The 25907-nt window shown below is 40.1% G+C and overlaps 1 protein-coding gene across 1 annotated transcript; it reads right to left on the reverse strand.

Moving 5' to 3' along the window:
* Positions 1 to 1471: 1471 nt before the first annotated feature.
* LOC147307915 (Krueppel-like factor 6) lies at positions 1472 to 9417 on the reverse strand. Its single transcript, XM_086272112.1, has 4 exons — positions 9116 to 9417; positions 6331 to 6913; positions 5261 to 5384; positions 1472 to 4350 (listed from the first exon to the last, which is right to left on the reverse strand). The coding sequence occupies exons 1-4, from the start codon at positions 9215 to 9217 to the stop codon at positions 4299 to 4301; spliced, it is 861 nt and encodes a 286-aa protein (XP_086128238.1). The 5' UTR covers positions 9218 to 9417; the 3' UTR covers positions 1472 to 4298.
* Positions 9418 to 25907: the final 16490 nt, after the last annotated feature.

The following is a 25907-nucleotide window of genomic DNA, read 5'->3' on the forward strand; positions in this document are numbered from 1 at the left end:
CTCTTTAATTTGTATTTATTTATTTATTTATTTTTTACAAATTACAGCAAAATCATGTCAAGTATTACCAGTAAAATGTATGCAAACATAACTTTCCTTATTTTGGTCAGAGATATCAAGCTGGCCTATTAATGAAGTCGAGGTCCCAGTCTAGTTGGCCTTTGTGTGCTACTTGTTTGAAGTATTCTTTATACATACATCATTGCCCTGCTAAACTTGCAATTAAAAGATGTGCCTGCTGATATTCTGTGTGTTACGGATATGTGAATCTAAAGCCTGGCATATCTGCTTGTGTGATGTGAAAATTATTCCAGGGCCTTAATGCTCCATCAATTCCCAAAATAAAACAAGGACTGAAGGAAAGTTGGGAGTAAAATCTAGTGAAGAGTTTACGTATAATGCCAATGATGCCTGCAACCTACAGAGAGATCTTTGGGCTAACGTAAGCACAGCATCACATGCAAAGTTTAAGAGTGACAGGTAAATGGTTTTTAATAAAAGGTGCACATTGAATGGTTGTGGTAAAGCAAGAAAACTGCAGCTACTACCTGAATGAAAATGTTGCTGTATGGGTATAATTATTTTCTACCAAAAGAATTATGATCCTATATTGAAATATACGTGGGCCATTCATCTTGTCTGAAGCACTGAAATATTGGTGTCCGGGACACTGTGAGCCAAAAGCCATGCACTGTGAAGTTTTAAAAGCTTTTGCAAAGGTGTGTGTGTGTGTGTGTGTGTGTGTGTGTGTGTGTGTGTACACACACACACACACACACACACACACACACACACACACACACACACACACACACACATATATTATATATATATATATATGTTATTAGGCTGTAGAGCATTACAGTGGCTGTTTTTGGATTCAGATCTATTCAAAAAAACACAGGACACAGTACTGTGGCATGCTGAAAAGATGAGCACATAGACGATTGGATGTGGAAAAAGTATAGTCAGAGAGTTGATAATACAACAAGCAGATTGTTCTCCAAAGCTATTTAAAGCACATGAATGAGCCCTGGGTGACTGGTTCCTTCATTTCCATGAACACATACACATATTAGTGTGTATGTGTTCATGGAAAGGCTGTAGGCACCTTCCCACATATATCCGCACTGCTACCCTAAAGGCTCACTGACCACTAGTGTTTATTTTTCTGTCTCTGAAAATGGTCCCAAACAGATTTACCTGTGCAATGTTTGCTAAAAACTACCCAGTTAGGGATGAAACAAACACCATGCAATGTTTTTGCTTAGGTTTGACAACCACTGGAATAAGAATTCAAATTTTAATGTAAAAAGTTTTTAAAAAGCGCTTATCCTGGTTATAGTCACGGAAACCCTGCCAGTGTGACCCTGGTGCGATAGTTCACCTGGATATTCACTGCTGAATATCCAGTAAACGCTTTCTTTCTGATAATGATAATAATAATAATGGAAGACAAAAAACACACGTGTAGAACCAATAGTCTTTTTATCCATTTTCCAATAAAAAATACATTCATACAGAAACTATTTTACAAAACAATTTCAAATGAAAAAATTTCATTATGCCATAAAATGAACAAAAATAGAGCCTCATATTTTCCATGTTTATCCAATAAAGATTCTCTAGCTAAAGATAGGGCATCTTTGCAGGTCAAGTTGGGGAAAAAATGACATGGCAAATAAAAAAACGTAATACTTAATGAACACCAGAATTCAAAATTATTACAATTCAAGTGTCCAGAACAATTCACGTCTGAAAGTACTTGTTTTCTTCTTTTTTTTTCTCTATTAAACATGATAGGCCACGGGTCTAGGCGATACTGATGTCATTTTAAAATGTACATTTTTTTTTCTGACTTTATTATTTTTTTTCCCAAAAATCAAAACAAAGATGTTACAGAAGCAAATGAAAGGAGTATGGAGTGCATCTATTTTACAATAATTCTTTAGCCTTTTATCGTTCACATTTGGAAACAACACACTGCACTTGTTTTTGGTCCCACACCTGTTCAAAATAGAAGCTTCCTTACAAAATTCTCGTAGTTTACAATGTAACATGTCTTTGTGTTTCTCAGTGTAAAAACAAAAATAACATTGCAGACAAATGAATGTTCAACAGGTTCACCGGAGACGTGTTGAGTTTTAACAAGGCTACCTGTGATGTTGACAAAGTGAGACATTAAGTAACTGATGAATGAATGAATGTTCTTTCTAAAATGTTCCATCTGTCATAATTTTTGTGTATAATAAAGCAACGCCAAAATATTCCTACAAGTGGAGAAAGTGGCCATGAGATTATCCACTTGTGCGCTCATCAGATTTTTTTGTTTCAGCTCACTGAGAAGTGTGACGAAGTCATGTTACCCATGTTGAAACATGAACATAGTGAAGTTGGTACAAACAGCTTGTCCTTGTCTCAGCTTAGGTTACCAGCACAGACCTCTAGCTCTGAAACACAGCTCAGCTGAACTGGTTGGACTGGTTTTTTGTACCGTAAAGTCAGATTGTGGGCTGTTAAAACTAGAACTGAGTAAAGACACTGACTCACCTTGGAGGTGAGACTTCCCGAAACATCCAATATCAAACCACTCTCGTGACTGAGAATGTGGTCATTAGCCTACTTTAAATGAGTCATCCTTTGCTTTTGAGAGTATATGCTTGACATAATGGACCCAATGTAAATGTTGCCTTTGCAGTAAATCTTGATTTGCCACTCTCGGTGGCTGACCACACAACATTTCATGAGAACGTGCTTCCAAGACTCTGTACCTTTGACAGCAAGTTACAGTTAATCTGAAGTGCATCCACACAATCGTATACTACATAGTAGTAAATCAAAAGTGAATTGCTTTTCCAAGTTCTCCACAATTCTGTCTCAGATCTGGATAATTTTGAAGACTATGATTTAGTTCTGAAATATCTATGATATATTTAACACAGACGTGTAAATGGCAGTCATTATGAAGCTGATATAGTTACTTTTGTTTTAATATTCAAGAGTTTAGAGGAGTTTGTCGCAAGGGAAAAGGGCAAAAGGTGCAACTGTATGGATCAGAGCCTTTATAAAGCTATTCAATAACGCACAACTGCATTCGCAATGGTCATTTGGTGTATGTGTGTATGTATAACAGAGTGATCTATTCAACAGGACAAGGCCACTTACATAAGGCATCGGTAAGGTCAACAGTGCATTTACAGACAGAACAAAAGAGAAAAGCAAAAGTGAAGAAAAAGGAAGAAAAATCCCACAATCAAAATATTTGCAAACAGTGGTATCCCCAACTTATAAAGAGAATGAAAGAAAAATATGGCAAAACAAAATGACTGCCTTATGTGTTTTGTACAATACTATGATACTGAGTATTATGAAGGTAGCTGCTCTTGAATGGAATTTTGTTGTCCTATAAGGTGAGCAACACATCCCCAGATCCCATGCAACTTCTGATATAATGGCAATAACTGTGCACAATTGTTGTTGTTTTTGTTTTTTTCCTTTTAAGATACAAAGCTTACACAGTGGAAAACAAAATGAGCTTTATAGCGTGTATGTTTTGAGACAGGCTACGTAATACATTGCACATTTAATAGCTGCACTAAACAAAACAACCTCCCATTTTTAGACAGGGAGCTGTAGTTTCACCTCCAGGCAGAAAGGGGGCAATCTCTATCCAATCAGCCCCACTAAACTACCCCCCTACTCCTCTCCACAGCTGACAGAATCAGTCATGACAGACAGAACTTTTTGCTTGCATTCATTCTTAGAGAGACAACACATAACCCTCCCTCAAAAAGAAAAATAAACCTCCCGAGTATAACATCACCCTTGCTATGTCATTCACTCGCAGTTCCACAATGCAAGCTCCATCCACTCCATAAAGCCAGCACAGGCATCCAGTTGCAGGCACTCACAGTCCCCATGCGCACAGGCAAACACACTGTCAGTGGAGGAATGGCACCCCAACCCCTGGAGTCCCAAATTTCTCCAGGAATAAAGCGTTGAACACCATACAGAAGAGTCTCTTCCCATCTTCTCCAGCCTAGATCTTTCCCATATTGGAGTCTCTTTTTGCCCTCCTGCTCCTCCATAAAAGCCTTTCAAGAGCAATCACCACAGCGAGGTGTTGGAGGCACTAAGTATGGTGCAAATAATAGCCTGCGTTGCTTCATGTTTTTCCACTGACTGGAACACGACGGTGCCCCTGTTAACGCTCCCAGGACACACCGGCCTCGCTGATCTCCACAGGTCAGGACAATTAACCCGAATCATCCCTCAGAGCTCTCAACATGAAGACCATCTTAGATGTGCCTCTTCATGTGCAGCGCCAGGTGGTCAGAACGGGAGAAACACCTAAGAAGAGAAGAAAAACATCAGATCCAGCCACTAAACTGAAGAACTAAACAAATGACTATAACTTGTTGAAGGTAATAAGTTGCTTATATTAACAACTAACTAGGCTACAATGACTAAGTAAAATGCTTCTAAATTCAACTGAATCAGTTAATAGACCAAAAAAACCCCGAAACACTGTAATAAACAAAGCTATCACTTCGGCTGCAGGAGATGAAGGGAAAGGAAATGAAAAATCTCATTTTTAATTGAAGGAGAATGTTCACACATCCATCCGAGACGCTAATCAACACAAGAACCCTGGGGTGGTTTGTTAACATGTGAAACCAGTGAAACAAACAATATAAAGCTTCTTTTTCACCCACCAAAGATGCTTGTTGGATTCCATTTAGATTAAAGTACCTATGGCTATGCAGCCAATTTTATTCTGCTTGTTTGGTATTGGATACTACTCTTACTCTCTGTGCTATATAACATGAACACGTGATAGATTGAAAGAATGGGCTCATGCCTCCCCCTTCCACCCAGTCCCTTATCCCAGTCTGTATAGGTTTGGCTGATGTTTTAAATAGCGCTCTGGTAGAAGAGACCCAAACTTCACGCTGTTCAGTCTCATCACACTCCTCCCATCCATTGTACTCAACTCTTTTTATCCACCCCCTTGACCTCAACCATTTTCATCCTTAACCTTCATTCATCCCTCCCACTAGCATGTCATTTTGATAAACTAATTTGCTGCTTTCTTTGTCAGTAAAGAAATGCTTGGCACTCAAAATATAAAGAAGGGGAGTAGTTCTTATGAAGAGGGGTTAAATTAATTTACAGCACTTTGTTTTGAGAGGCATTTGCTATTGTAACAAAAAAAAATGTGACTAATCATGGTGACATATGACAATAAAAACCATCTCACCTGTCGCAGTGACTGCATTTAAATGGCTTTGCTCCAGTGTGCTTCCTGAAGTGTCTGGTGAGTTCATCGCTTCGTGCAAAGCGCCACTCGCAGCCTTCCCATGAACACCTGTAAGGCTTCTCGCCTACAAGAATGAACGTAAAGAAAAGCAAAATATTAAAGCCAGCCATGTCATTTTTCATCTGAGTTCAGAACCTTGCATTTACTTAGCTATTCAAGCAGCCTCTGCAGGTTTACCAGAGAGTTAAGAATTTCTAAATCATAATATGAATATTTTAAACTACAATTTCTCAGATATACAGCCAATATTTACAGTACAGGAGGTAAAATAAATATGATCCTGTGCAGGTGGTTAGCAGATTAGGCTGACTACTGTAAGATGAATAGAAAAACAACCTCGTGCCTTGTGGGCCTCAAGAGCTGTGGTATGCAGCTGTAAGAAGCTGTTAGAGTAGAAGGCTTATGTAACAGGGGGCGAGCTACATGAAAAAAATAGAGACTGTTCCTAATGGTCCTACAGACCATTAACCATCATTAACCATGTGGCTAACGTGGCTGGAGAACGATGCTAGGAATGTGACTTCCTCTGCTAATGGAGGGCCAAGCTGTAAACAGCCTGGCAGAGGTCAAAGGTGACAAGGGAAACTGCTCACATTTGAGCCTCTAACAAAACAGTGCAAATGTCAGATTCCCATAATGTTTCACTCTCTCTCTCTCTCTCTCTTTTTTGGGAAGTTGTATGCAAATGAGCGAGTTTCGGAAGCTTTTCCCATGGTGAAATCTGAGAACTGTTGATTTGTTTTCAGGATCCACATCCTCTGGGTGCTACTCGGCCACAAAAGAACATCCCTCCCCTTCGCGTCTCTCTCCCTCTCTCACGCACTCCCCGCCTCCCTTTGCCCTGCATGAAGTCACGTTCCTCTGTGTGAATTAGGTCATAGTTGAGGGCATTCCTCCTGACAAACTATTCAAAGTATGTGGGAGTATTTTTTTCAGAACTTTGAGCAATAACTCAGCGCTTCAGCTCGGCTATCGTCACTTTTGAAAGGCTCACTGTCAGGCCAGTTTACCTGTGTGTGTCCGCTGGTGTGCTTTGAGGTGCGAGCTCTTGGTGTACACCTTCCTGCATCCGTTGAAGTGACACCTGTGCACACGCCTCCTCCCGTCAGGTGATGCCTCCCCGCTGGTCAGACCTGACCTTTCCAGGCTCCTCTCCATGCCCCCAGCCCTTATTTTCCCTGTTGAATGCATCACTGTCTGTATCCCAATCCATGTCTGGGCTACAGAGCCCTCCTTGCCGAGCTCAGGTGAGGATGGTGGTGTGCTGATGATGCCAGAGGCCACGTCATCGCCGTTGTCGGCCAGAATATCAGTTAAAGAGCTGGAGGTGAAGTCGAGGGTAGGGGAGAGCTCCTCTGAGCTGTCCGAGGCCTCGCTGCTGGCATCGGAGTTGAAACCACCAGCATCATGGTTCTGGCTATCCTGATTGTCTTCCTCCTCCTTAATGTGGGTGATCTTTGGGTCCGACTCACTTGACTTGTCCCCGCAGGCAAGCAGCAGCTTGCTCCACAAGTCTTCCTGGGTCTCAAATTTAAGGTCTGTGGCTGAGACGTAAGGCTCGCTCTGGAGGTATCTCTCCAGCTCGAGACATGTCTGTGTAGATGAAAGACAAGATAGAAATGAGTTCAATGGAGCACAGAGCCAAAGGCGTGTAACAGAACTCTTACATTCAACCTGAAAGTCCTTAAAACCACCAAAAAAGACCATTTGTTTTTACAGGAAACACAAGACTCCGGTATTCTCCTCTGCACTGTATTTATTCTAAGCAGCAGCAAAAAAGGGGGTATGCTGTGACACTGTAACATCACCAGCCCTGTTTCTTCTCTGCCTGCAGGAATGAAGTAAGACACAATGTCCTATGCAGAGGATAGTCAAGTACACTCTAAGTGTGTTCTCTGAGCCCATATCAGGGAGGATTACAAGCACCACATTTCCTTCTGAGAGACTGCAAGAACAAGGTGCTCTTACCCACGAACGCAGGCATGGTTTGAATGTGTGTAGGTGTGTGCAGAGGTTGGTCATGAAATTTACATATGCTAAAGAGCCCCCCCATTGGGTTAGGGAAGTGCTTGTAGATCTTTTAAATCTATCAATTATTCAACATAATGTGGATTTAATAATGCATTTGGAGGCATTGCTAGAAATAACATAGCACACCAGGGACTGAGTGGAGGGAGGTCTGGTTCATGGGGGTTCATAAAAAGCCTGGCATGAATACTGCAACAGCCACTGTGGATTGTGGGCCTGTTTTCTGTGAAAAGGAAGTGAGAGAGCACTTCCTTAACCCTCTGCAGTCAGCAAGCACAGGCCAGATACGAAGGCCACAAACAGGCCTGTGCAGTTTCCTAATGAAGCAAATATAAAATTACAGCCAAATGTTATTATAACAGAACTGACTGGAACAGTGGCAGCCAAAGCTTGAGGAAACCTGGATCCAAGAGGTCATGGGACAAATACATTTTTCGGACTTTTTCCAAACTCCTCCTAAAACGATTTATTCCCTTAGAGAGAAATTGACATTTTCCTAGTTGCTTGGAAGTTTATAGGGTCAAAATGAAAATGAAACTATCCGAGAGGGGACTATCCCTCTTTGGCTGATCTGGTTACAGGCAGCACAAGCATCACTTGACAAAACGCTAAAATAAAGGAAGAACGACAAATCTCACCAACAACATTTTTAAAATATTATAATAATACCATACTGAATAAATAAAGCTTATCTAGAGATGGAGGATGAGATGGAATAAAATGAAACCACAGGTACCAGGCAGCAACTACAAACACCTTTCGTGTGTATATATATATATATATTCATTCTAAAAGAGGACTATCATGGGAAAATCTTCGTGTCTTGGGAATGAAAAAGAAGGCATTGACTTCATATGTTTCTTGTCAGCAGTGCTGGATAAATCCCAGGCGAGCTTTAAATGCCTGAGAGGGCGACTTGGAATGAAGCCCGGCCATATCTGATAGACGGGGAGACAGCGAAGACTGAAGAGTAAGGCCAATTCATTTCCCAATCTGAGCAAGAAGCGACTTGTACCCTTCCCGTCACTACCAGTGTAAAACTCCACTGTTTTGTCAACCAGGCGGCCGCCTGGTCGAGCAACGGTTCAATAGAAACCAGCCTCTCTCTTATTCTCTCTCTTTCTGACAGTCTGTCACTCTCATTTGTATGTGTGGGTCCGTGTGACAGCAAGAGGGAGTGAGCGGCAGGCAGAGGGGGCAGAGAGAAAGTCAGGAGGAGGAGATACGCGCAAAGGCGCACGGCTCGCCATTCACTCGCTAAATCTGCAACACGGCGTGTTTTTCATTTATCACAAACCGATGTGCCTGTATAACCTGCATGCCTGAGCCGAAATTGTCCACAATACGAGCAAACCACCACTGAACAACTGTGCGCGCGCCGTAGCACCAGAAAATACTGTAAAAGTACAACTAATTTAAAGCATATTTTATGAAATGCGCCAAAAAACTAAAGAAGACACGTAATAAGTCTGCATTTTTACAAACATACTAAAAAAATACTGATCTGTCACGAGGGGAACTTGCACCATTTCCCCTATAACCGGAGGCAAACCAAGTTTTGAGAAATAAATTTATATTAGCTGCATTACTGAATCAAACGCGCGCTCACATTACATGAAACTACTCTGACATTTGCCAGTCGGCGCGCAGCTGTCACTTAAAACAAGTTTCTGGAAATTACGCACTCTGCTGGCACTTCACACATGAGCCTGTGGCACTATCTGTCAAACTGAGGAATCGAGTGTTTGGAATCAGTCGTCAGCCTACCTGCTGCCAATACTCTTCCAGAGATGGTAAAGCTGAAAAGTATCCAGTGTCGTGCACAATTTGGAGCTCCTGGAAGATGCTACACATAGGGATGACATCCATTTCACTCCTGAGATTTAGCCACAAGGATAAGCGAATTCAAGCTTGTGAGGAAACGAAGCCTGATGTGTTCAGAGAGAAGCTGGAGTCTTAGCTGTATTTGCATGTATACTAGTCTGGAGTCGTGCACTTCCAGTGGAGGTTTTGAGCGTGAGCGCACAACACCGAACTCTGCAAAAGTCCGTCAGCGCACTGTAAACTTCCCCCCCGATTCAAAATTACAGGCAAACCCACCCCCATGTGATTACATTACGTTACGGCACGTCTACCAATGGGCTTGCAGGAACTTTACAAAGGCCTACCAGACCACTTCCGACCAATAACGAGCGAGAGCAGAGTCATCCTGTGTGCCGTGATTGGTGCAGAGCTAGAAGCCTCTCTGGCTCCCATTGGACTAAATCAGCGCTATTTTTAGAACCGTATATAAGCGAGACTCTTGTCTTACCACAACGAGGAAGTTGAGTTTTCTACTGATTCGACTCTGAGCGTCAGCCGCTCCGGATCAGCGGCAGGAGAAGCGTCCGTCTCTAAATAGACATGGCTATCTTTATTTCCTCACACACGCACTAGTTACTCTCGTTCTCTTGGCGAGTTGCGCTATGAATCATACGAGCGTAAGTCTGTAAAGAAAATTGCTCTCCTGCCTGTAAAACGCAAGTTCATGACAACAATATTCAGACGCGTCTGCAGACTCGGGGGGATCATCAAGAACCTGATCAATTTCTGTGCTCTGTGAAACAAATGTGATAGACTTCATCTTTTCATGGCTGCCCAGAGATCCATGAGCATTATTATGAGTCTCTCTGTGACAGTGTAGACAATTTAATAAGCTATTAAGTTATAATAGAGTTGCCATAAAGATGATTATTCACATAATGCTGTGCGGGTTATTGTAGTGGCAGCAGCTTGAGGCATAGCGTGAGGGACAGGTTAGATTTTGCTGGGAATGATGCACATTGGCAGGCGCTGTGTGCGGATGTGTGCGTTTTAATGTCAGTCACCTGTGGCTCTCTTAAGAGCGTACTGCTTTTGCAGGAAAAAAGTGTATGACTGTAGTTGCTTGTAAAACCGCATCAACTTATTTCCTCTAGAAGGGGGAAAGTAGAACAGGTTAAAAACAGTGTTGCCACCCATGGTGCATGGTGAGAGTTCCTAATGCAAGACGGCAATATACCTCTACTCTAAAATGACACGTTATAAATACATTCTGGCACACTCCCAGAAATATATTTACCTCTTTCACTCCTTTGAATGTAAATTGCTTTGCTTTCCCACATCTCTCCTCCCAGAGATCAAAGAAACATGAATATTAATCTGTGTTAATACATGTACAAGTTGGTATATGATGAGATTTATGTCCTCCTTGTGTGCTATGCTTCATGCTTTATTATGTTGTTTGCATAAAAACTTAGTTCATTAAAAAAAGTCCCACAGGTGATAATTTCCACGTTTTGAAATACAGTTGATAGAAACTATAGCTTGTGCAAGAATTTGACTTTTATTTTGTTAAGTAGGGAGTCAGATTCCTCATATCCTGTCAGCAAATAAGGTTAACTGATACTTAAATCACTTTGAATGTGTCCTCTATCACTCCAAACACTATGACTAACACTGAGCTATCATTAAGATTATGAGTGCCTAGAATACTGTATACAGTAAATTTGAGCAAAAATTCATACTGAATTACATAAGATGCGAGATTAAGTTAAAGTTAAGCAGAACAACAGTGGCATTGACAAGTTAAAGGCAGGCGATGTGACAAACAACATGTTTGGAACAGAGTGCCATTGTCTGGCACATCGGCCCGGTCGAGCGCCTCCACAGCGGAGTCTCTTTTGTTGAGCTCTCGGCTGTGGCCACATTTGCAGCACTCAGCAGCATCACATTTTCGCATGAGTCTGTGGGTTTTATGGACAGATAAGACTAGGATGGGTGCTCTGTCATGACATACATGACTAAAGGGAAGCATCACTGCAAAACTTTCAGGCTGTAAATTGGGACAACAGAATTTACAATGTTACAAACCATAAAGTCAGAACACTCTGATTATTATTACATAATTTTATAACATTATATGTTTTTATGCGTATATGAAAAATGAAGTTAGAGAATGGGAGACTGACCTCTTAAATATTAAGTGATGAGAAACTATGGCCCATTTCTTTACCCTCAGCTCAAATATACCGGGATGTTTAAAATGTGCACGATAAAAGTTACAAGAAGGTTTCCACACAACAGAGGCATTTACAATGCTGTGAAAAAAGTATTTGCCCCCTTCGTGAGTCCTTATTTTTTGCATATTTGCCACATAACATAAAAGGCTATATGTGATAAAGTAATTACCCCCTAATTGCTCCCCAAACTCATTGACTTGATGTGCCACCCTTGACAGCAAGAACTGCAATAAAATGTGTGTTGTAACTGGCAATGAATCTTTCACTTTTTCTGCAGATGGATTTTGACCCACTCTTCTTTGCAAAATTGTTTTAATTCAACCACATTGAGGGGTTTTCAAGCATGAACAGCCTGTTTAAAGCCATGCCAAATCATACACACATCCAGCTAATCCAAGTAGTTTGAGCTTTAGGGTGCAAATTAATAGCCAGAAATTCTCCTTTAGGATTTTCTGTTAGACAACAGAATCAATATGGCAAGGTTCCGAAGCAGCAGAACAGCCCCAAACCATCACACTACCATCATGATATTTGACTCTAGCACAAGGTTCTTTTGATGAAATGCTGTTTCTGGACTCAAACCTTCCAAAAAGTTCAACTTTTGTCTCATCAGTCCACCTGATTTATGTCAATGACTTGTTTCCAATCTGTTCTTGAGTTTCTTTACATTAGTTTGTTTAGCCTGCTTTAATTTATCAGGTTGTGTTTAAGTGATTTACTGATTGAGCAGGTCTGGCAGTGATCAGTGAAATAATGAAATTGAGCTCAGCTTCCCAGAAAATTAGGTTAATCATAGTTAATTCAAGATTTTATTTCAAGTAATTGAAACAATTACTTTTTCCACATACAGCCAAGTAGGTTTGGCTAGCTTTATTCCCTTAATACCGTGAACAAAATCCCATTTAAAAAAAAATAAATAAAAATCCTTGTCTAAAATAAACACTTGTTTGATGGTGTGGAACATGTAAGTGTGAGAAATACGCAAATGATACGAAAGAGGAAGGTTTCAAATACATTTTCACAGCACTGTATATAAAATGGAATTAATCAAAGCTAAGCTACCACAGAATAAAAATGTAACACTTGTAAGCAGTTTGTGGCTGTCTGGATGAAGGTGCAAAGACACATCTGAACGCAATTTTCTTAAAAAGCTAACAGTGCCTAGCTTGATGCTAATGATGCTATGCATTGAAGAGAATGCTAATTGGCTGGAAAGTTTGCCTGAACAGGGAAAGAAACAATAACAGAGGTCACTGTGAGGAACAAGAGTAAAAAATAGATTATTGGACATGAGTAGTGTACCAGAGGATGAAATTGTAATGATGATGTTATGAAGAAAATAGAGAAGCAAGAAAAGCATATATCTCTAAGGAATAGAGAGATGATTAAACTTGTGTATTAACATCATATTTAATGTAAGTGATGGTAGGGAAATGCCAGTACCTTAGAGCAGTGGTGCCCAAACCCTGGGCCACGTACTGGTCCGTGAGTCATTTGGTACCAGGCTGCAAGAGTTGAGGCTCGGGTGTGAGATTTATGGTTTTCAGGGTTTTTATCGTTAACTCGGTTTCCCTGGGTCTTTTCCCGTGTTGTAGTTGTGTGTCTTATTTTGAAATAAATAGTTACACGTTACCATAGCGACCAGAGAGCATTAAGGGGCAGAGAGGAGGATGTTACTCTCAATGTTGTTGACGCATTTCAGGAGGACGCTGCTAGTGAAGTTACACAATTACACAGTGAATTCGCGTTAATTATTATCTTTACAAAATACCACAGTTTTTGTCTTTGTCATATCATTTTATTTTGTTGTATTTATCCACGACACCTTAAGGCCAGTCCGTGAAAATATTGTCTGACATTAAACCGGTCCGTGGCGTAAAAAAGGTTAGGGACCGCTTACTTGGAGTATGTATCTGTGACCTGATTTATACTACTTAGGTACTATATATTAACTGGTATTACATATGGTTTCTGTTTTGTTTTACCAAGGATGCACAGTTTGTTTTTAATATGCTGCTGTAAGCAACTTCTCTCTGTTAGATACAGCTTGGACCCGCTGTTTCCATCAGCAGCACAGCATAAGCAGATTTTGTCTGCAGACTGAATATATTCATGTATCATTTGCATGTAGCATGAAAAAGGGATACAAATTATGTTAGAAATGCATTTTCATTGAGGGGAAATTATTATTATTTTCATTTGACTTGCATTAGTTATTGCAGTTGTGGCTTGTATGGAGCATGTTTTTCCCTTTATTGTACATTGACAATAAAGAGCTATTCTATTCTGTTGTCCCAAGAATGCAGTACAGTCACAACGTTTTAAAGTGACACTTTTGCTGTCATAAAAAACAAACAAAAAAAGCACTTCCTGCATGAAGTCTATATTTATCGTCTCTGTAGATATGTCATCAAATCAGATTCCTGCCAATTTTTTGTTCTGTGTGGTGGACGCTGATGCAAAGAAAACGAGTCATATAATTACAGTTGCCATGAGTTATCTTGGCTGCAGTGCACGTGGGATGCTGATCTGTGTTAGGATGAATCCATAGCAACAAAATATTGGGCATAAACAGCATGCAGGCAAGCAGCACAGATACTATCACGCCATCTATCCTGTGTGTATTTGAATATTTATCTGTCCTATGTCTCAACACTTCATATACAATGGCTTTCCTACCCGACACTGGGCAGGTTTGCAATTACGTAAACGATGCAAACAATACTGGTTCAGAAACGATTTATCAAAAATATCACATCACATGTAAAACAAAGGGTTTTCCATTTTTTCAGTCTACACCATAATTATTATTTTATTTTACACATAATTTTATTGACAATAAGACATGCTGCCATTTCTTTTAACACAGCTAACAGCTAAGAACACAACTTTGTATTCATACCACATGCTGCAAACTGAATAAGCAGCCAGTACATGACACAGGCCACAAAGTCAGGTCTTTTTTAAAAGTCTAACCATAGACAATGACAGGAATCAAGCAGAGAAAACAACCCATTGCCTGTTTTGCATCCACTACACACAATTGAAATCCTGCATTTGGAAAGCATGCCAAAAAGTGGTCACTCACTTTTAATTAGCTGTCCTAAAATTCTATGCACAGCAGATAATGGCCAGTTCTTAATTTGCAAACAGCGTCTGGTGCCTGATTAGAAATCCATGGCTGCAATTAGGCTAAAAAGTTTTGTTGTTGCCATTAGGAAAGAAAAGTCAGATAGCATAATAACAAATGACAATGATTTAGAAGCCGCACATGTTGTGTCTGCGGTTTTGATTGATAGTCTCACAAATGTATGCCATTTAGTGGAATTACAATTTGGATGCATGAGAGACTTGATTTTGCTAACACATTTAGTGTGTAGCACCCCAACTGCCTTTTACTTGAGTCTAATCAAAATGCAAAGATATTCATAGTGAAAGAAAAGTACAGTATGTAAAAGCAGGGAGCAGGCACAATAAGCAAAAGTCTGTGGAGTGACTGCAGCAAAACAAGCAGAGTTAATTTAATTGGTTCATTACATCACATGTCCTATTGATCTTGGGTTTTGATGCACTGTGGATGAATCAGAATCATAAGACCTCTGTCATTAAAGGGAGTGGAATTCTGTTTCACAGTTGCTGTGTTTAGAAGAGAAAAATATCTCATGGGAGTACTGCTGTAAATCCTGAGGAGATAGAACAGACATGCTCTTCCCTTTTTCAACACCTGCTCTTAAAGTGCTTTTGAACAAGCTTTTCAGTTCCCAGCAGTCCAACATTACAATGTAGGTGTAATGTTGGACCTCCCCCCAACACACACACACAAACAACAGCATCAAGAAATCAAAACAAAAAAAACTTTGTTAATTTAGGTCTGGGGAAGGGTTTAGGTTAACATAGGGGATTCCCATTGTCATGGCAACATTAATAAACATCCTGATCAGGTTATGAAACAGTGCACGGTCTTTTCATTTTTAAACAGGAAGCAAACAGTACATCATTATGGCTACACAATAACAAACATGCGTTTGAGGTTAGGGAGACCTCATGATGGAAAAAGAACCAAAAAAACAACAACTGTGTGTCATTCGGAAGGTGAAAAAATGTTCATTCGTTGTTTTTGTTGACTCATTCATCCTCTCTAAACTTCTGCATGTACTGACTCAATGGCTTTATAACAACATAACCTCACTTCCCCCTTTTCTTCTCACAATGAAACTGAAAAATGAGGTAAATAAATCATCCTGTGAAACTTAAAGGCCAGATGGCCCTCTTACGAGTTCTGGGTCTACCCTCGTGGCCACCCACTAGTTGAGCGCTCCTGGAAACCCTCCAAAGGAAGGAGTCCAGGAGACATCCTGGTGAGAAGCCCAAATCACCTCAGCTGTCGCCCAAAGTGAAGGAAAATCCTCACCTTATTTCTAAAGCTGAGCCTAACCATCCTAAAAATGCATCTGACTTAGCTCTCTTTACATCACAATGGTCTGGGACATTACACAAATGACACAATATGGTTTTACAATAATAATACAAGGTATAATAAATAAACACACACCCAAGTGTAATAAAATGTGAGCAACAATGACAGAGATTTTCATGGTGAAATAATTCTGCTTCAGCTATGTCCACCTGTCAGCTGTACATAAGGTGAGCCATGACTCTGCATTATCTCATTCAAGGATCACGTCACATGTTCTTCTCATACATCGAGGTCAGATTTAAATGACTACAGTATGTTAACCATTTCTTGGAACGTCTGATTTAATTCAAGAAACCCAGGGGAGCATTAAAACAATGATCTGAGAGAAGACGTGATGAAAAGGGTGCTGGAAAGACTCAGATAAATGTATAGGGACGGTGAGTGCCTATATGTCTTGCATGGCATATATGAAAAGCTTTTAAGTGAGGAAAAAGTGCGATGTTGTCAAGTGTTGGTAAATTTGTTGCTGGTGACATCATTTTTAAAAGGGACAAGCGAGAGCTCCAAACACTTTGCCAACCATTAGGAGTCCTGTGTGGAGTCCCAAAGCATTTTGAAAACAAATTAGTGCAGTTGATGCTGACCTGAAAGACGGTAGTGTCCGACGAATTGCAATACACTCAGCCTTCTACAAGCTTGGGAAAAACAGAAGTGGTGTAGCAAATGTATTGATGTGCTAATTAGTGTGTGATGTCATTTGGAAACCTTGTATGACTTGACTGAGCAGTGAACAGCTTCTTTTGTTTTTGTTAAAAGAATAGGCCACATGTGCCCTTGGGCAACCATAATGCATAGCTTGGCGGCTGAGAAATAAAACGTCCTGCACTCCATGTCATGATCATCTGAGTGGCATAAAACGAACGTTAAGTTGTAAAGCTTGTTTTCACTGACATATATATATATAAGACTTGTGGTAACACATAGCATGAACCAGTTTAACTAAACTGAACTGAATTTAATTCAAGTCACGTCAGTTTTATTTATATTTTGAGAGTTCACACCATCAGTAAGCTCAAGATGCTAAATGTTGTACAGTATACTGGTTAAGCAAGCGTTAAGCAAGGGTAAGGAGAAAAGACATCACTAGCAGGATCTGCCTTAGAGAAAAGAGATGACAAAAACCAGAGCAGAGAGATACAACAAATGAGATAAAACACAAAATTAGAGAGTCGATAAAAGTTAATGATGCTTAATAAAGGTGTAAAAACACACCGGGAGTGAAAAGGTGGAAGTGGAGAATAAGTGCTGAGTGCATTATGTGAGGTCTTCCAGCAGCCTGAGCTTTTAGCAACATAACTAAGGGTTCAGTGTCAACTAACTCTAAGCTTTTTCAAAAAATTAAAGTTCTTGTGTGTGTGTAAACAGACACAAAGCTTTATTTTAATGAACAATACACATTGTTTCAGGTTGTGCCATGTCAAAGAACAAAACACGGCAAAAAACATGGCACCTCTGAAGCAGCAATGCGACTTAATACAGTTATGCTATGCGAGGATTAAGAACTGATGTTAACTCTCTACAGTGAAATTTATCTGCAAATGCCTGAAAACTGCAGGTTAGAGTTTTCTACTGCATTTTTTCTATTAATTTCTATTAAATGTTGCAATGTCGATCATTCTGATTACAGTGATTACATCACAGTTAGATGCACTTATGGAGAACCCGTCCCTTGTGCTTGCCTATATAATTCTCTTCAGTGTGTGCAACTAATAATTTATGGACTGTAATCTTGTTCTACTCTCTTGTATTTATAGAGAAGATGATGCAGATAGTAATCCTGTAGGGCTCTAGCTCAGCTAAAATGGAATCATGCATTTGCTGTAACAGGAGTGTTGACCTGTGTACAAAACTGTTCGCTGGTGCATGAATGCACTTATTCCAGTCTCTGTCGGTGAATGCATTCATGCATACGTTTGTTTGTGTGTGCGTGCGTGTGTGTTTGTGCATATCTGAATTTGTGTGTTTGTGTGCACACACCTGTAATCAAAGGGCCATTTACAGGAATAGCTGATGGCAGCCAGAGTGCTGAGGAGGAAACAGCAACAGCTGACTGTGAGTCATCTTCATCTCATGACCGGTTACTCCATAGAAACACAATCCTTCACTTTACCTTGACCAATATGCTGTGAAGTGTGCAGAATTTCTGTGGTTTGGTCTCTTGCGAAAAGCATCCTCTAGTTGAACACTGTACTTTTGTTGTAGATTTGATAGAGCAGCAGGGTGATCAAATGGCAAAAAGACTAACCAGGAGCCAAAGTGTCACAAGTTTGTTCCCTGTATGCATTACAAATGTGGTTGTCAAAGACATTTTCCTTTGCAGAAAAAAAAAATCATATAATTTAGTTGTTTGCATTGTTTTAGTTGTACATATGTGCCTGAATTTTAGGGAGCTGGGTGTATCTTCTTGCTGAAATAAAGTGAAACTGAAGAATTCAGCATCTCTGAACAAAAAGAAGCATCCCTTCCACACGATCAGCTAAATGTGTGTGATGTAAAAAATGTAAAAGATAAAGTATTGATTTCAGTTTAGAGGAGCACAGCCCTTATCAATGAGCGCTGAGGTCAGTTGTTTTAGCTTTTGCTTTAGCTCTGGAGATTTATCACCTCTGTTGAATTGTAGCAGGAGTGAGATAAATTGAACGCTGATCCTTGGTGGAATAAGACAGCAGCTTCACCCAGAGAAAAATGTGAGATATGAATCGATGAATTTAACTCTTGCGTGTGATTGATGGTCTAAAATTAAAACAACGACTTATTATTGAATAGTAACCTCAACTTTTGGTTGTGATTGAATAAAACCGAAGAACACACCTGTTGATTGTCATATATTGGCACTGAGAACAATCTCTTCAGATGTTTTCAAGCTGTCGACAGATTATTATCACATGCTGTCAAAAACCCTCCGTTGTCCTTTCACTGCTTTTCTACATCATATTAACCAGTGGACAGCTATAATAACACTAGTTAAGTGCATGTTGCGCCATAATGAAGCTACATTTCCACAGTATAGTGCCACAGATTTCAAAGATGGGCGCAGTTTGGTTCCTCATCTCCATTACCAGTCCAGCACTTAGCGAGGGGCTTGAATTAATGAGTCGAATCATCAAAATCTCTACCTGACAAAGCAGAAAAAAAGATGAGAGCTGGTTTTAAAATGACTAAACAGTGCCTTGGGAATTTACGACTGAATCATATGAATGAGATATGCATAGGGCCTGTTAATCCCGGTAACGTAATAAAAAAAAATGCAGTTTTTCCATAATGGCTTATATTGTACTGCACCATTGCTTTTCTTGTTAAAGGAATTATGTTAATGGTTCGGACACTTGGAGATACATTAGTTTAGCAACTTAAACCTAAGTAAGTCCTTACAAGATACTTTTGCACAATACCACAATTTTAAAATGACACTTAGATGAAATGAGACATTCAGTGCTGTGAAAAAGTAAAGAAACGTTTCTTTTCACACTTTTCAGCTCAACAGACAAATCTTAATATTAGACAAAGACGACCAGAGTAAATGCAAACCGCAGCTGATGATTTTTCATTTATTAAGGGAAAAAGTGTATTTTCCCATTATGTCTGGGATAAAAGTGACAGAGCATTTCATAAAAAGAACGTCAAACATGGTGGTGTTAGCGTGATGGTTTGGGATTGCTTAGCCGCTTCAGGACCTCTACGATTTGCCATAATTGATGAAATCATGAGTTCTGTTCCCTACTGGAAAATCCTGAAGGAGAATGTCCAGCCATTAGTCCCCACCCTGAAGCTCAAGCTCACTCGGGTTATGCAGCAGGACAGTGCTCTGAAACAAGCAGCAAGTCCACCTTTGCATGGTTAGAAAAGAGCAACCAACAGAAATTAAGGTTTTGGAGTGTCCTCACCTGACCTTAAATAGGCTGATCCAGTGTGGCCAAATTAAAATAACTGCAAAGAGTTATTACTCATTGCTATTTACCAGCATATAGCACCTGTGACGGCATTTCCACTTGGAATCAGAGCTAAAAATGATTTGTAGGTCACAAAAACTTGCACGTACTGTCCAAGTAGCACACATCCTGTTGCTCATGAGAGGAAGGAAGCAGCCGTATCCCCTGTCAATGTGAAATGCAAAGGACACGAACAAATAGTGGAGGATATGGCAGCGATCTGGAGACACTGGATAGTGTGGAAAGATACTCAATGAAAGGAACACATGCCAGTTGGTTGACTTTTGTCCCAGTTTTGTCAAATTTGTTTTTATTGGATATATTTACTTTGAGTCTCATATTTCCTTGTGAAATGAGGTATTGGAGTATGCTGCTTAAACACACCTCAAATAAGGCAAAAGTAATCATCAGCTTAAGAGCCCCACTTTTGTTCTATATGCGGAGTCTACAGAAGCAGTGCATTCAAGCTGCTGAGTTTTATTTAAACCTTTGTTTATGCAAGGAAGTCTGGCTGACCATTGATGTTCCTTTTTTTGAAACTCATTCATTCATGCCAGGCAGCCACATAACAGTGCTTTAACTCAACTACATTCAGCGGGATTGAACAGAACCACCTCGTCTTTCACATTCAACTCCAAGTCCAACAGGCTCGAGGAGTGTACATCATGGGAGACTTTCCTTCTGCCCTCATCCTCCCACGCAGCCCTGCCCCAGCAGCTGCGAATGTGATGATGGGAGGGAATGACCCCAGAGGACCTTGCACGACCCATCCCTATTCAGATTTCTACTGCGCCTGCCATCCCATAATGAAAACAAACAGGAATGTGACCCCTTCCTTCCCACTGTAACCTAGATTTCCCACTCTAAAGGTTATCCCCCACCCAAAGGTATTCCATATCCTGTCTAAATGCCTTTTATGCAAAGCAAAACAGATCTTGTGAGGAAAATAAGCACCAAAAGATAAAAAAAAAATCAAAAAGAAAAGTATTTTATTTTGTTGATAACAATGTGATCACAATAAAAAACATAAATGTCCTTTGCTTACCTATAACGTCATTTGCAGTATGACTGAATCATTTGGTAGCAACATGGCATCTCCACAATGTCGTGGAGTCCCTTGACAATGTGCAAATATTGAAAAGCTGCCTTGTAGCAGTGGCAAAAAAGAAACAGATCCTCTGTCATATTCAAAATATATGTAAATGAAGCCATCCACACAGTTACCCCCATTCATTTACTCTTTGCTTCCTGACTTCCCCAGTGTGTTGCATATAGGTTTTTCTTAAAATATATATAGATGTTGGGATGGCAAAGCATGAAGATGCCAGTTTTTAAAGTTCAAGCATCTCTCTCTCGTGGTTGTTGAGGAAGAGGACTAATAGCTGACAGACTACTCCTTCTGAAAACGTGTTTGCACCACAATTTAATTGATTCTCTTTTTTTTTTTTTTTTTTTTTTTTAAATTGCAAAAACACTTACACAGCTTAGCTCAAGGGAATAAATGAAAGAGTTAACCGTTAGGTCCTTAACAGTGCTGGATTCCCTTGACGAGGTTTAAAGGCCTTTTATAGACTCACTAGTGATTTTGATGTCTTTGCAGTTTCAAATATGTGATTTTTACCCTTCTTTTCAATTTTAATTATGAATACCTTTTGAAGCCTTGTCAGATAGTGATATACTTTTAAAATAGAAGCTAAGCTTTGCTCAGGAGATTTCCTCAACGTTCTCAGTTATGCAACGTTTTATGCTGACTTGGCGTTTCCTATTAAAAGCCCTGATCACTGAAAATCCTCCTGGTGGTATTTCCTCCTTATCTCCTAAACTGTAGACATAATGATCCTTGATCAGCCATGCTGTTTTATAAAGAAGAAGGTTATTTATCTTATGTGTCACTGATGAGTATTGCTATGAGTTTTGCCAGATCACCAAGCTCTCTGAGCAACCTCCTTGCAACTTATAATCTAAACAGAATATTCACGAATACTGCAGAGTGAAGTTGGCAATCCATTTAACTGGGAATCCCCCCCCCCCCCCGAGTCCGCTGTAAATGCATGCTTTCCCCATTCAGAGCAGTTGCACTCACGTGTTGTTACTGTATGAATCACTCTGCTGCAAACACTGAATGAGAGAACTCAGTAGGAATAACAGTCCTGTATTTACACAAGCTGTGGGTTATAATGCCAGGGTAATCTTGGGCATTTGTGAGTCACTCTGTCCTTAAACATGTAGTTGCTGTAGCCACACGGGTAACTAGGCAATCATGTCGGTTTCTCGGAGCCCTGTGTGACTCACCCCAGTCAGGTTCGGCGAAGTCTGAGTGCATCTTGTGTCTTGAGGAAAGCAGTGTGGCATTCCGAAGTAATGGACTCTATATTGGGCTCAGGGGATTGTGTGTGTGTGTGTGTGTGTTTCTCAGTATGTGGGCTGGTATGTCAATGCAATTACAGATGGGAGCATTTTGTGTGCATGTCTTTTTGTGTGTGTTTGATCGCTTGCAAGAATGGTAACCAATTTGTGTTTGTTTGTGCCACCCTGGTTCACGCTGACAATGAACGCTGTGATCATAGGCTTGTGTGTAGGTTGTTCTCTCTCTCTGTGTGTGTGTGTGTGTGTGTGTGTGTGTGTGTGTGTGTGTGGCCAGTGTATACTGGGGCAACCAGTGTGGCAGCAGGGCACTCCCCAGAGCCACTCAGTCCAACAAACAAGCTCTGCTGTGTTTCAGCTACTTTAGGCAAGGCAAGGCAAGTTTATTTGTATAGCACAATTCAACAACAAGGTGATTCAAAGTGCTTTACAGAGACATTAGAAACAAGAACAAATAAAAAGCATGATTTAAAATTGAATAAAACAAGCAAATAAACTAACTAACTAATTAACAAACAAACAAACAACAGTATATAAAATCAAAACAGATAAAATCAGAACAGTAGATAAAATCAGTAGTTAAATGTAAGTTTTGAAATTTAAGCTTAAAGTGTGGATTTGGTGCTTTATTCAAATGCAGCTGAGAACAGGTGAGTCTTCAACCTGGATTTAAATAAACTGAGTGTTTCAGCTGATCTGAGGCTTTCTGGGAGTTTGTTCCAGATATAAGGAGCATAAAAGCTGAATGCAGCTTCTCCGTGTCTGGTTCTGACTCTGGGAACTGATAAAAGACCGGATCCAGATGACCTGAGGGATCTGGATGGTTCATACTGGGTCAGGAGGTCATTGATGTATTTTGGTCCTAAACCATTCAGAGCTTTATAGGCCAGCATCAGAACTTTAAAGTCTATCCTCTGACGGACAGGCAGCCAGTGTAAGGACCTCAGAGCTGGACTGATGTGGTCCACTTTTTTGGTCTTAGTGAGGACTCGAGCAGCAGAGTTCTGAATGAGCTGTAGCTGTCTGACTGATTTTTTTAGGTAGACCTGTAAAGATGCTGTTACAGTAATCAAGCCTACTAAAGATGAATGCATGGACTAGTTTTTCCAGGTCCTGTTGAGACATCAGATCTTTTATCCTTGATATATTCTTGAGGTGATAGTAAGCTGACTTTGTTATTGTCTTAATGTGTTTTTCTAAGTTTAGGTCTGCATCCATCACTACACCCAAATTTCTCGCCTGGTTTGTGGTTTTTAGATGTATAGATTGAAGTTCTCTGGTGACCTGTAATCGTTTTTCTTTGGCGCCAAAGACTATTACCTCAGTTTTGTTTTTGTTTAGCTGGAGAAAATTGTGGCACAACCAGTCATTGATTTCCTCAATGCATTTACCAAGAGCCTGTACAGGGCCTCGGTCTCCTGGTGACATTGTGATATATATTTGTGTGTCATCTGCATAGCTGTGATAGTTTATTTTGTTGTTGTTTATAATCTGTGCCAGTGGGAGCATGTAGATGTTAAACAGAAGGGGTCCCAAGATGGAACCTTGGGGAACTCCACATGTGATACTTGTCTGCTCAGATGTGAAGTTACCTATTGATACAAAGTATTTCCTGTTTTCTACGTATGTTTTGAACCAGTTTAGTACAGTTCCTGAAAGACCTGTCCAGTTCTCCAGTCGTTTGAGTAATATGTTGTGGTCAACTGTATCAAATGCTGCACTGAGATCCAGTAAAACTAGGACTGACATTTTTCCACTGTCTGTATTCAGACATATGTCATTAAACACTTTGGTCAGAGCAGTTTCAGTGCTGTGGTTCTGTCTAAAACCTGACTGGAAGGCATCGTAGCAATTATTCTGTTTTAAGAAGTAACTGAGCTGTTGGGAAACTGCTTTTTCAATGATCTTACTTAAAAACGGGAGATTTGAGATCGGCCTGTAGTTGTTCATTTGTGTCTTGTCAAGATTGTCCTTTTTCAGTATAGGTTTGATTACAGCAGTTTTTAGTGGTTCTGGAAACACACCTGACATTAAGGAAAAGTTGACGATCTGTAACAGGTCTGACTCTAAAGTCTTTGAGACCTTTTTGAAAAAACTTGTTGGCAGGACATCTAAACAGCAGGAGGAGGAGTTCAGTTGACCTAAGATGTCCTCCAGGTCTTTGCTGTTAATAGGTTGAAACTGTTTCATGGTGTTTAAACAGTTTTTTGGTGGACACAGTACATATCCTGGATCTGCTGTTGATGTACCAATTGCTTGTCTAATTTTTTGGATTTTTTCAGTGAAGACACCACAGCAATGACCCAGCTGAACCATCGCTACACAATGGGGAAAATGTGAATGGAATATAAAATACCACCAATATTTCAATTTTATTAGATGAATTTACACAGTATCACCACTGTTTTGAATTAAAACCCAAAAACCCAAAACATTCATGTCTTGGTTTTGGTATCTTGACAAAGATCTCAAGAAAAAAAGGGGAAAATTAGAAGCTTTATGCATCTCTACTTCCAAATAGTTGATATGTAATTTCCACTTCCAAAGTATCATTTACTATTTTTTAAATTTATATGTGAATATAGTTGACAAGGTATGCAGTACCTTTTCTAAAGAAAAAATCCATATGACCTTTCCTTGTAATGCTTCTGCCCTGTGGTGTACTACGATTGCTGATGTAAAAGTTTTGCGTGTTTCTTCCACTTTGCCTGCAGCGCACTGAGCTTGTATGTCACAGCAGGAGTCAAGTTGGATTGTGCAGAACTTTATGAATGACAAGCCAGAGCTTTGAAAATACAGGTGCCTACGTACAAAGCTTTACTATATGAAAAAAGTTAAACATATGTCTATATATTCACAGAACTTATCGAGATTACATTTTTCAAGATGAGAAATAGTTTATTTGGATTTATTACCACATTAGTAATCGTGCATATGAATTGTTTCAAATGAAACCACTGAGTCACTGAGGTGTTTCATTTTGCTCCTTTGATCAAGAATTAAACATTCATGGCAATTCACATTAAATTCACATTAAAGGGCTTCAATAAGTGTTAATTAGTATTGAGTAACATTTACCTTGTTAATCACCCCAAAGCCATGCGTCCACAGTGGAAAATTCATTTTCCGACTCCTGTGGTTGTGTCATGCAGTGTTACCCACAATGCAGCATGACGACAGTGCCAAAGGCTTACCGGGGCAGTCTGTCACTCTGTCCCAATTCCGGGTCCACTCCGAAACCTCCACTCATGTTTTTCTCACACATTCAAAAGTGTCAAACGCTCGAGATGACACGTTTCAACACCTACTGGGTTCATCTCACTTTCTTTTACATCTGGAGGACAAAGTGTTTTTGCCTTTATTCAACCCCTACTTCTTTTTAATTTTGTCACCAATAATTTATGCGTGTTTTTGCAACCTCTCGCAGCGCACAATTAAATCACACTGACAGAAGTGCCGTTTATTCCAGGCTTGAATGAATCTTGGCTAAAAACAAAGAAAAGAGCAGGCGCCACGGAATCTGCCTCTAGTTCATTTATAACCAGTCAACAGTTACAGAGACTGGCACTTTGAGGCATTAAATCATTTTGCAGGGAATACAGACTTTCATAAAAAAAAAGTGTGTGAGCAGCATGTGGTGGATGAAAGGTGCCAGGCTGGATCAGCACAGGACAGAGTGACACCGGTGGTGGGCTAATGACACAAGCCTCAAGCTGTTCTTGCACCTGCCATAGATCTGCCTCATTCAC

This window comes from Aulonocara sp. 'chitande type north' Nkhata Bay, linkage group LG18 (genome assembly GCF_057382095.1).
Source record: "Aulonocara sp. 'chitande type north' Nkhata Bay isolate Kocher_YH1m ecotype deep benthic linkage group LG18, A_spYH_male_GT1.1, whole genome shotgun sequence".
In the NCBI taxonomy this organism is placed as follows: Eukaryota; Metazoa; Chordata; class Actinopteri; order Cichliformes; family Cichlidae; genus Aulonocara; species Aulonocara sp. 'chitande type north' Nkhata Bay.

Excerpts from the sequence above, each read along its gene's own strand:
- LOC147307915 (XM_086272112.1), bottom strand. The coding sequence starts at position 9,217 with ATGGATGTCATCCCTATGTGTAGCATCTTCCAGGAGCTCCAAATTGTG. Across the intron at positions 6,914-9,115 it reads TGGAAGAGTATTGGCAGCAG|ACATGTCTCGAGCTGGAGAG; the intron begins GTAGGCTGACGA and ends TCATCTACACAG. Across the intron at positions 5,385-6,330 it reads ACACCAGCGGACACACACAG|GCGAGAAGCCTTACAGGTGT; the intron begins GTAAACTGGCCT and ends TCATTCTTGTAG.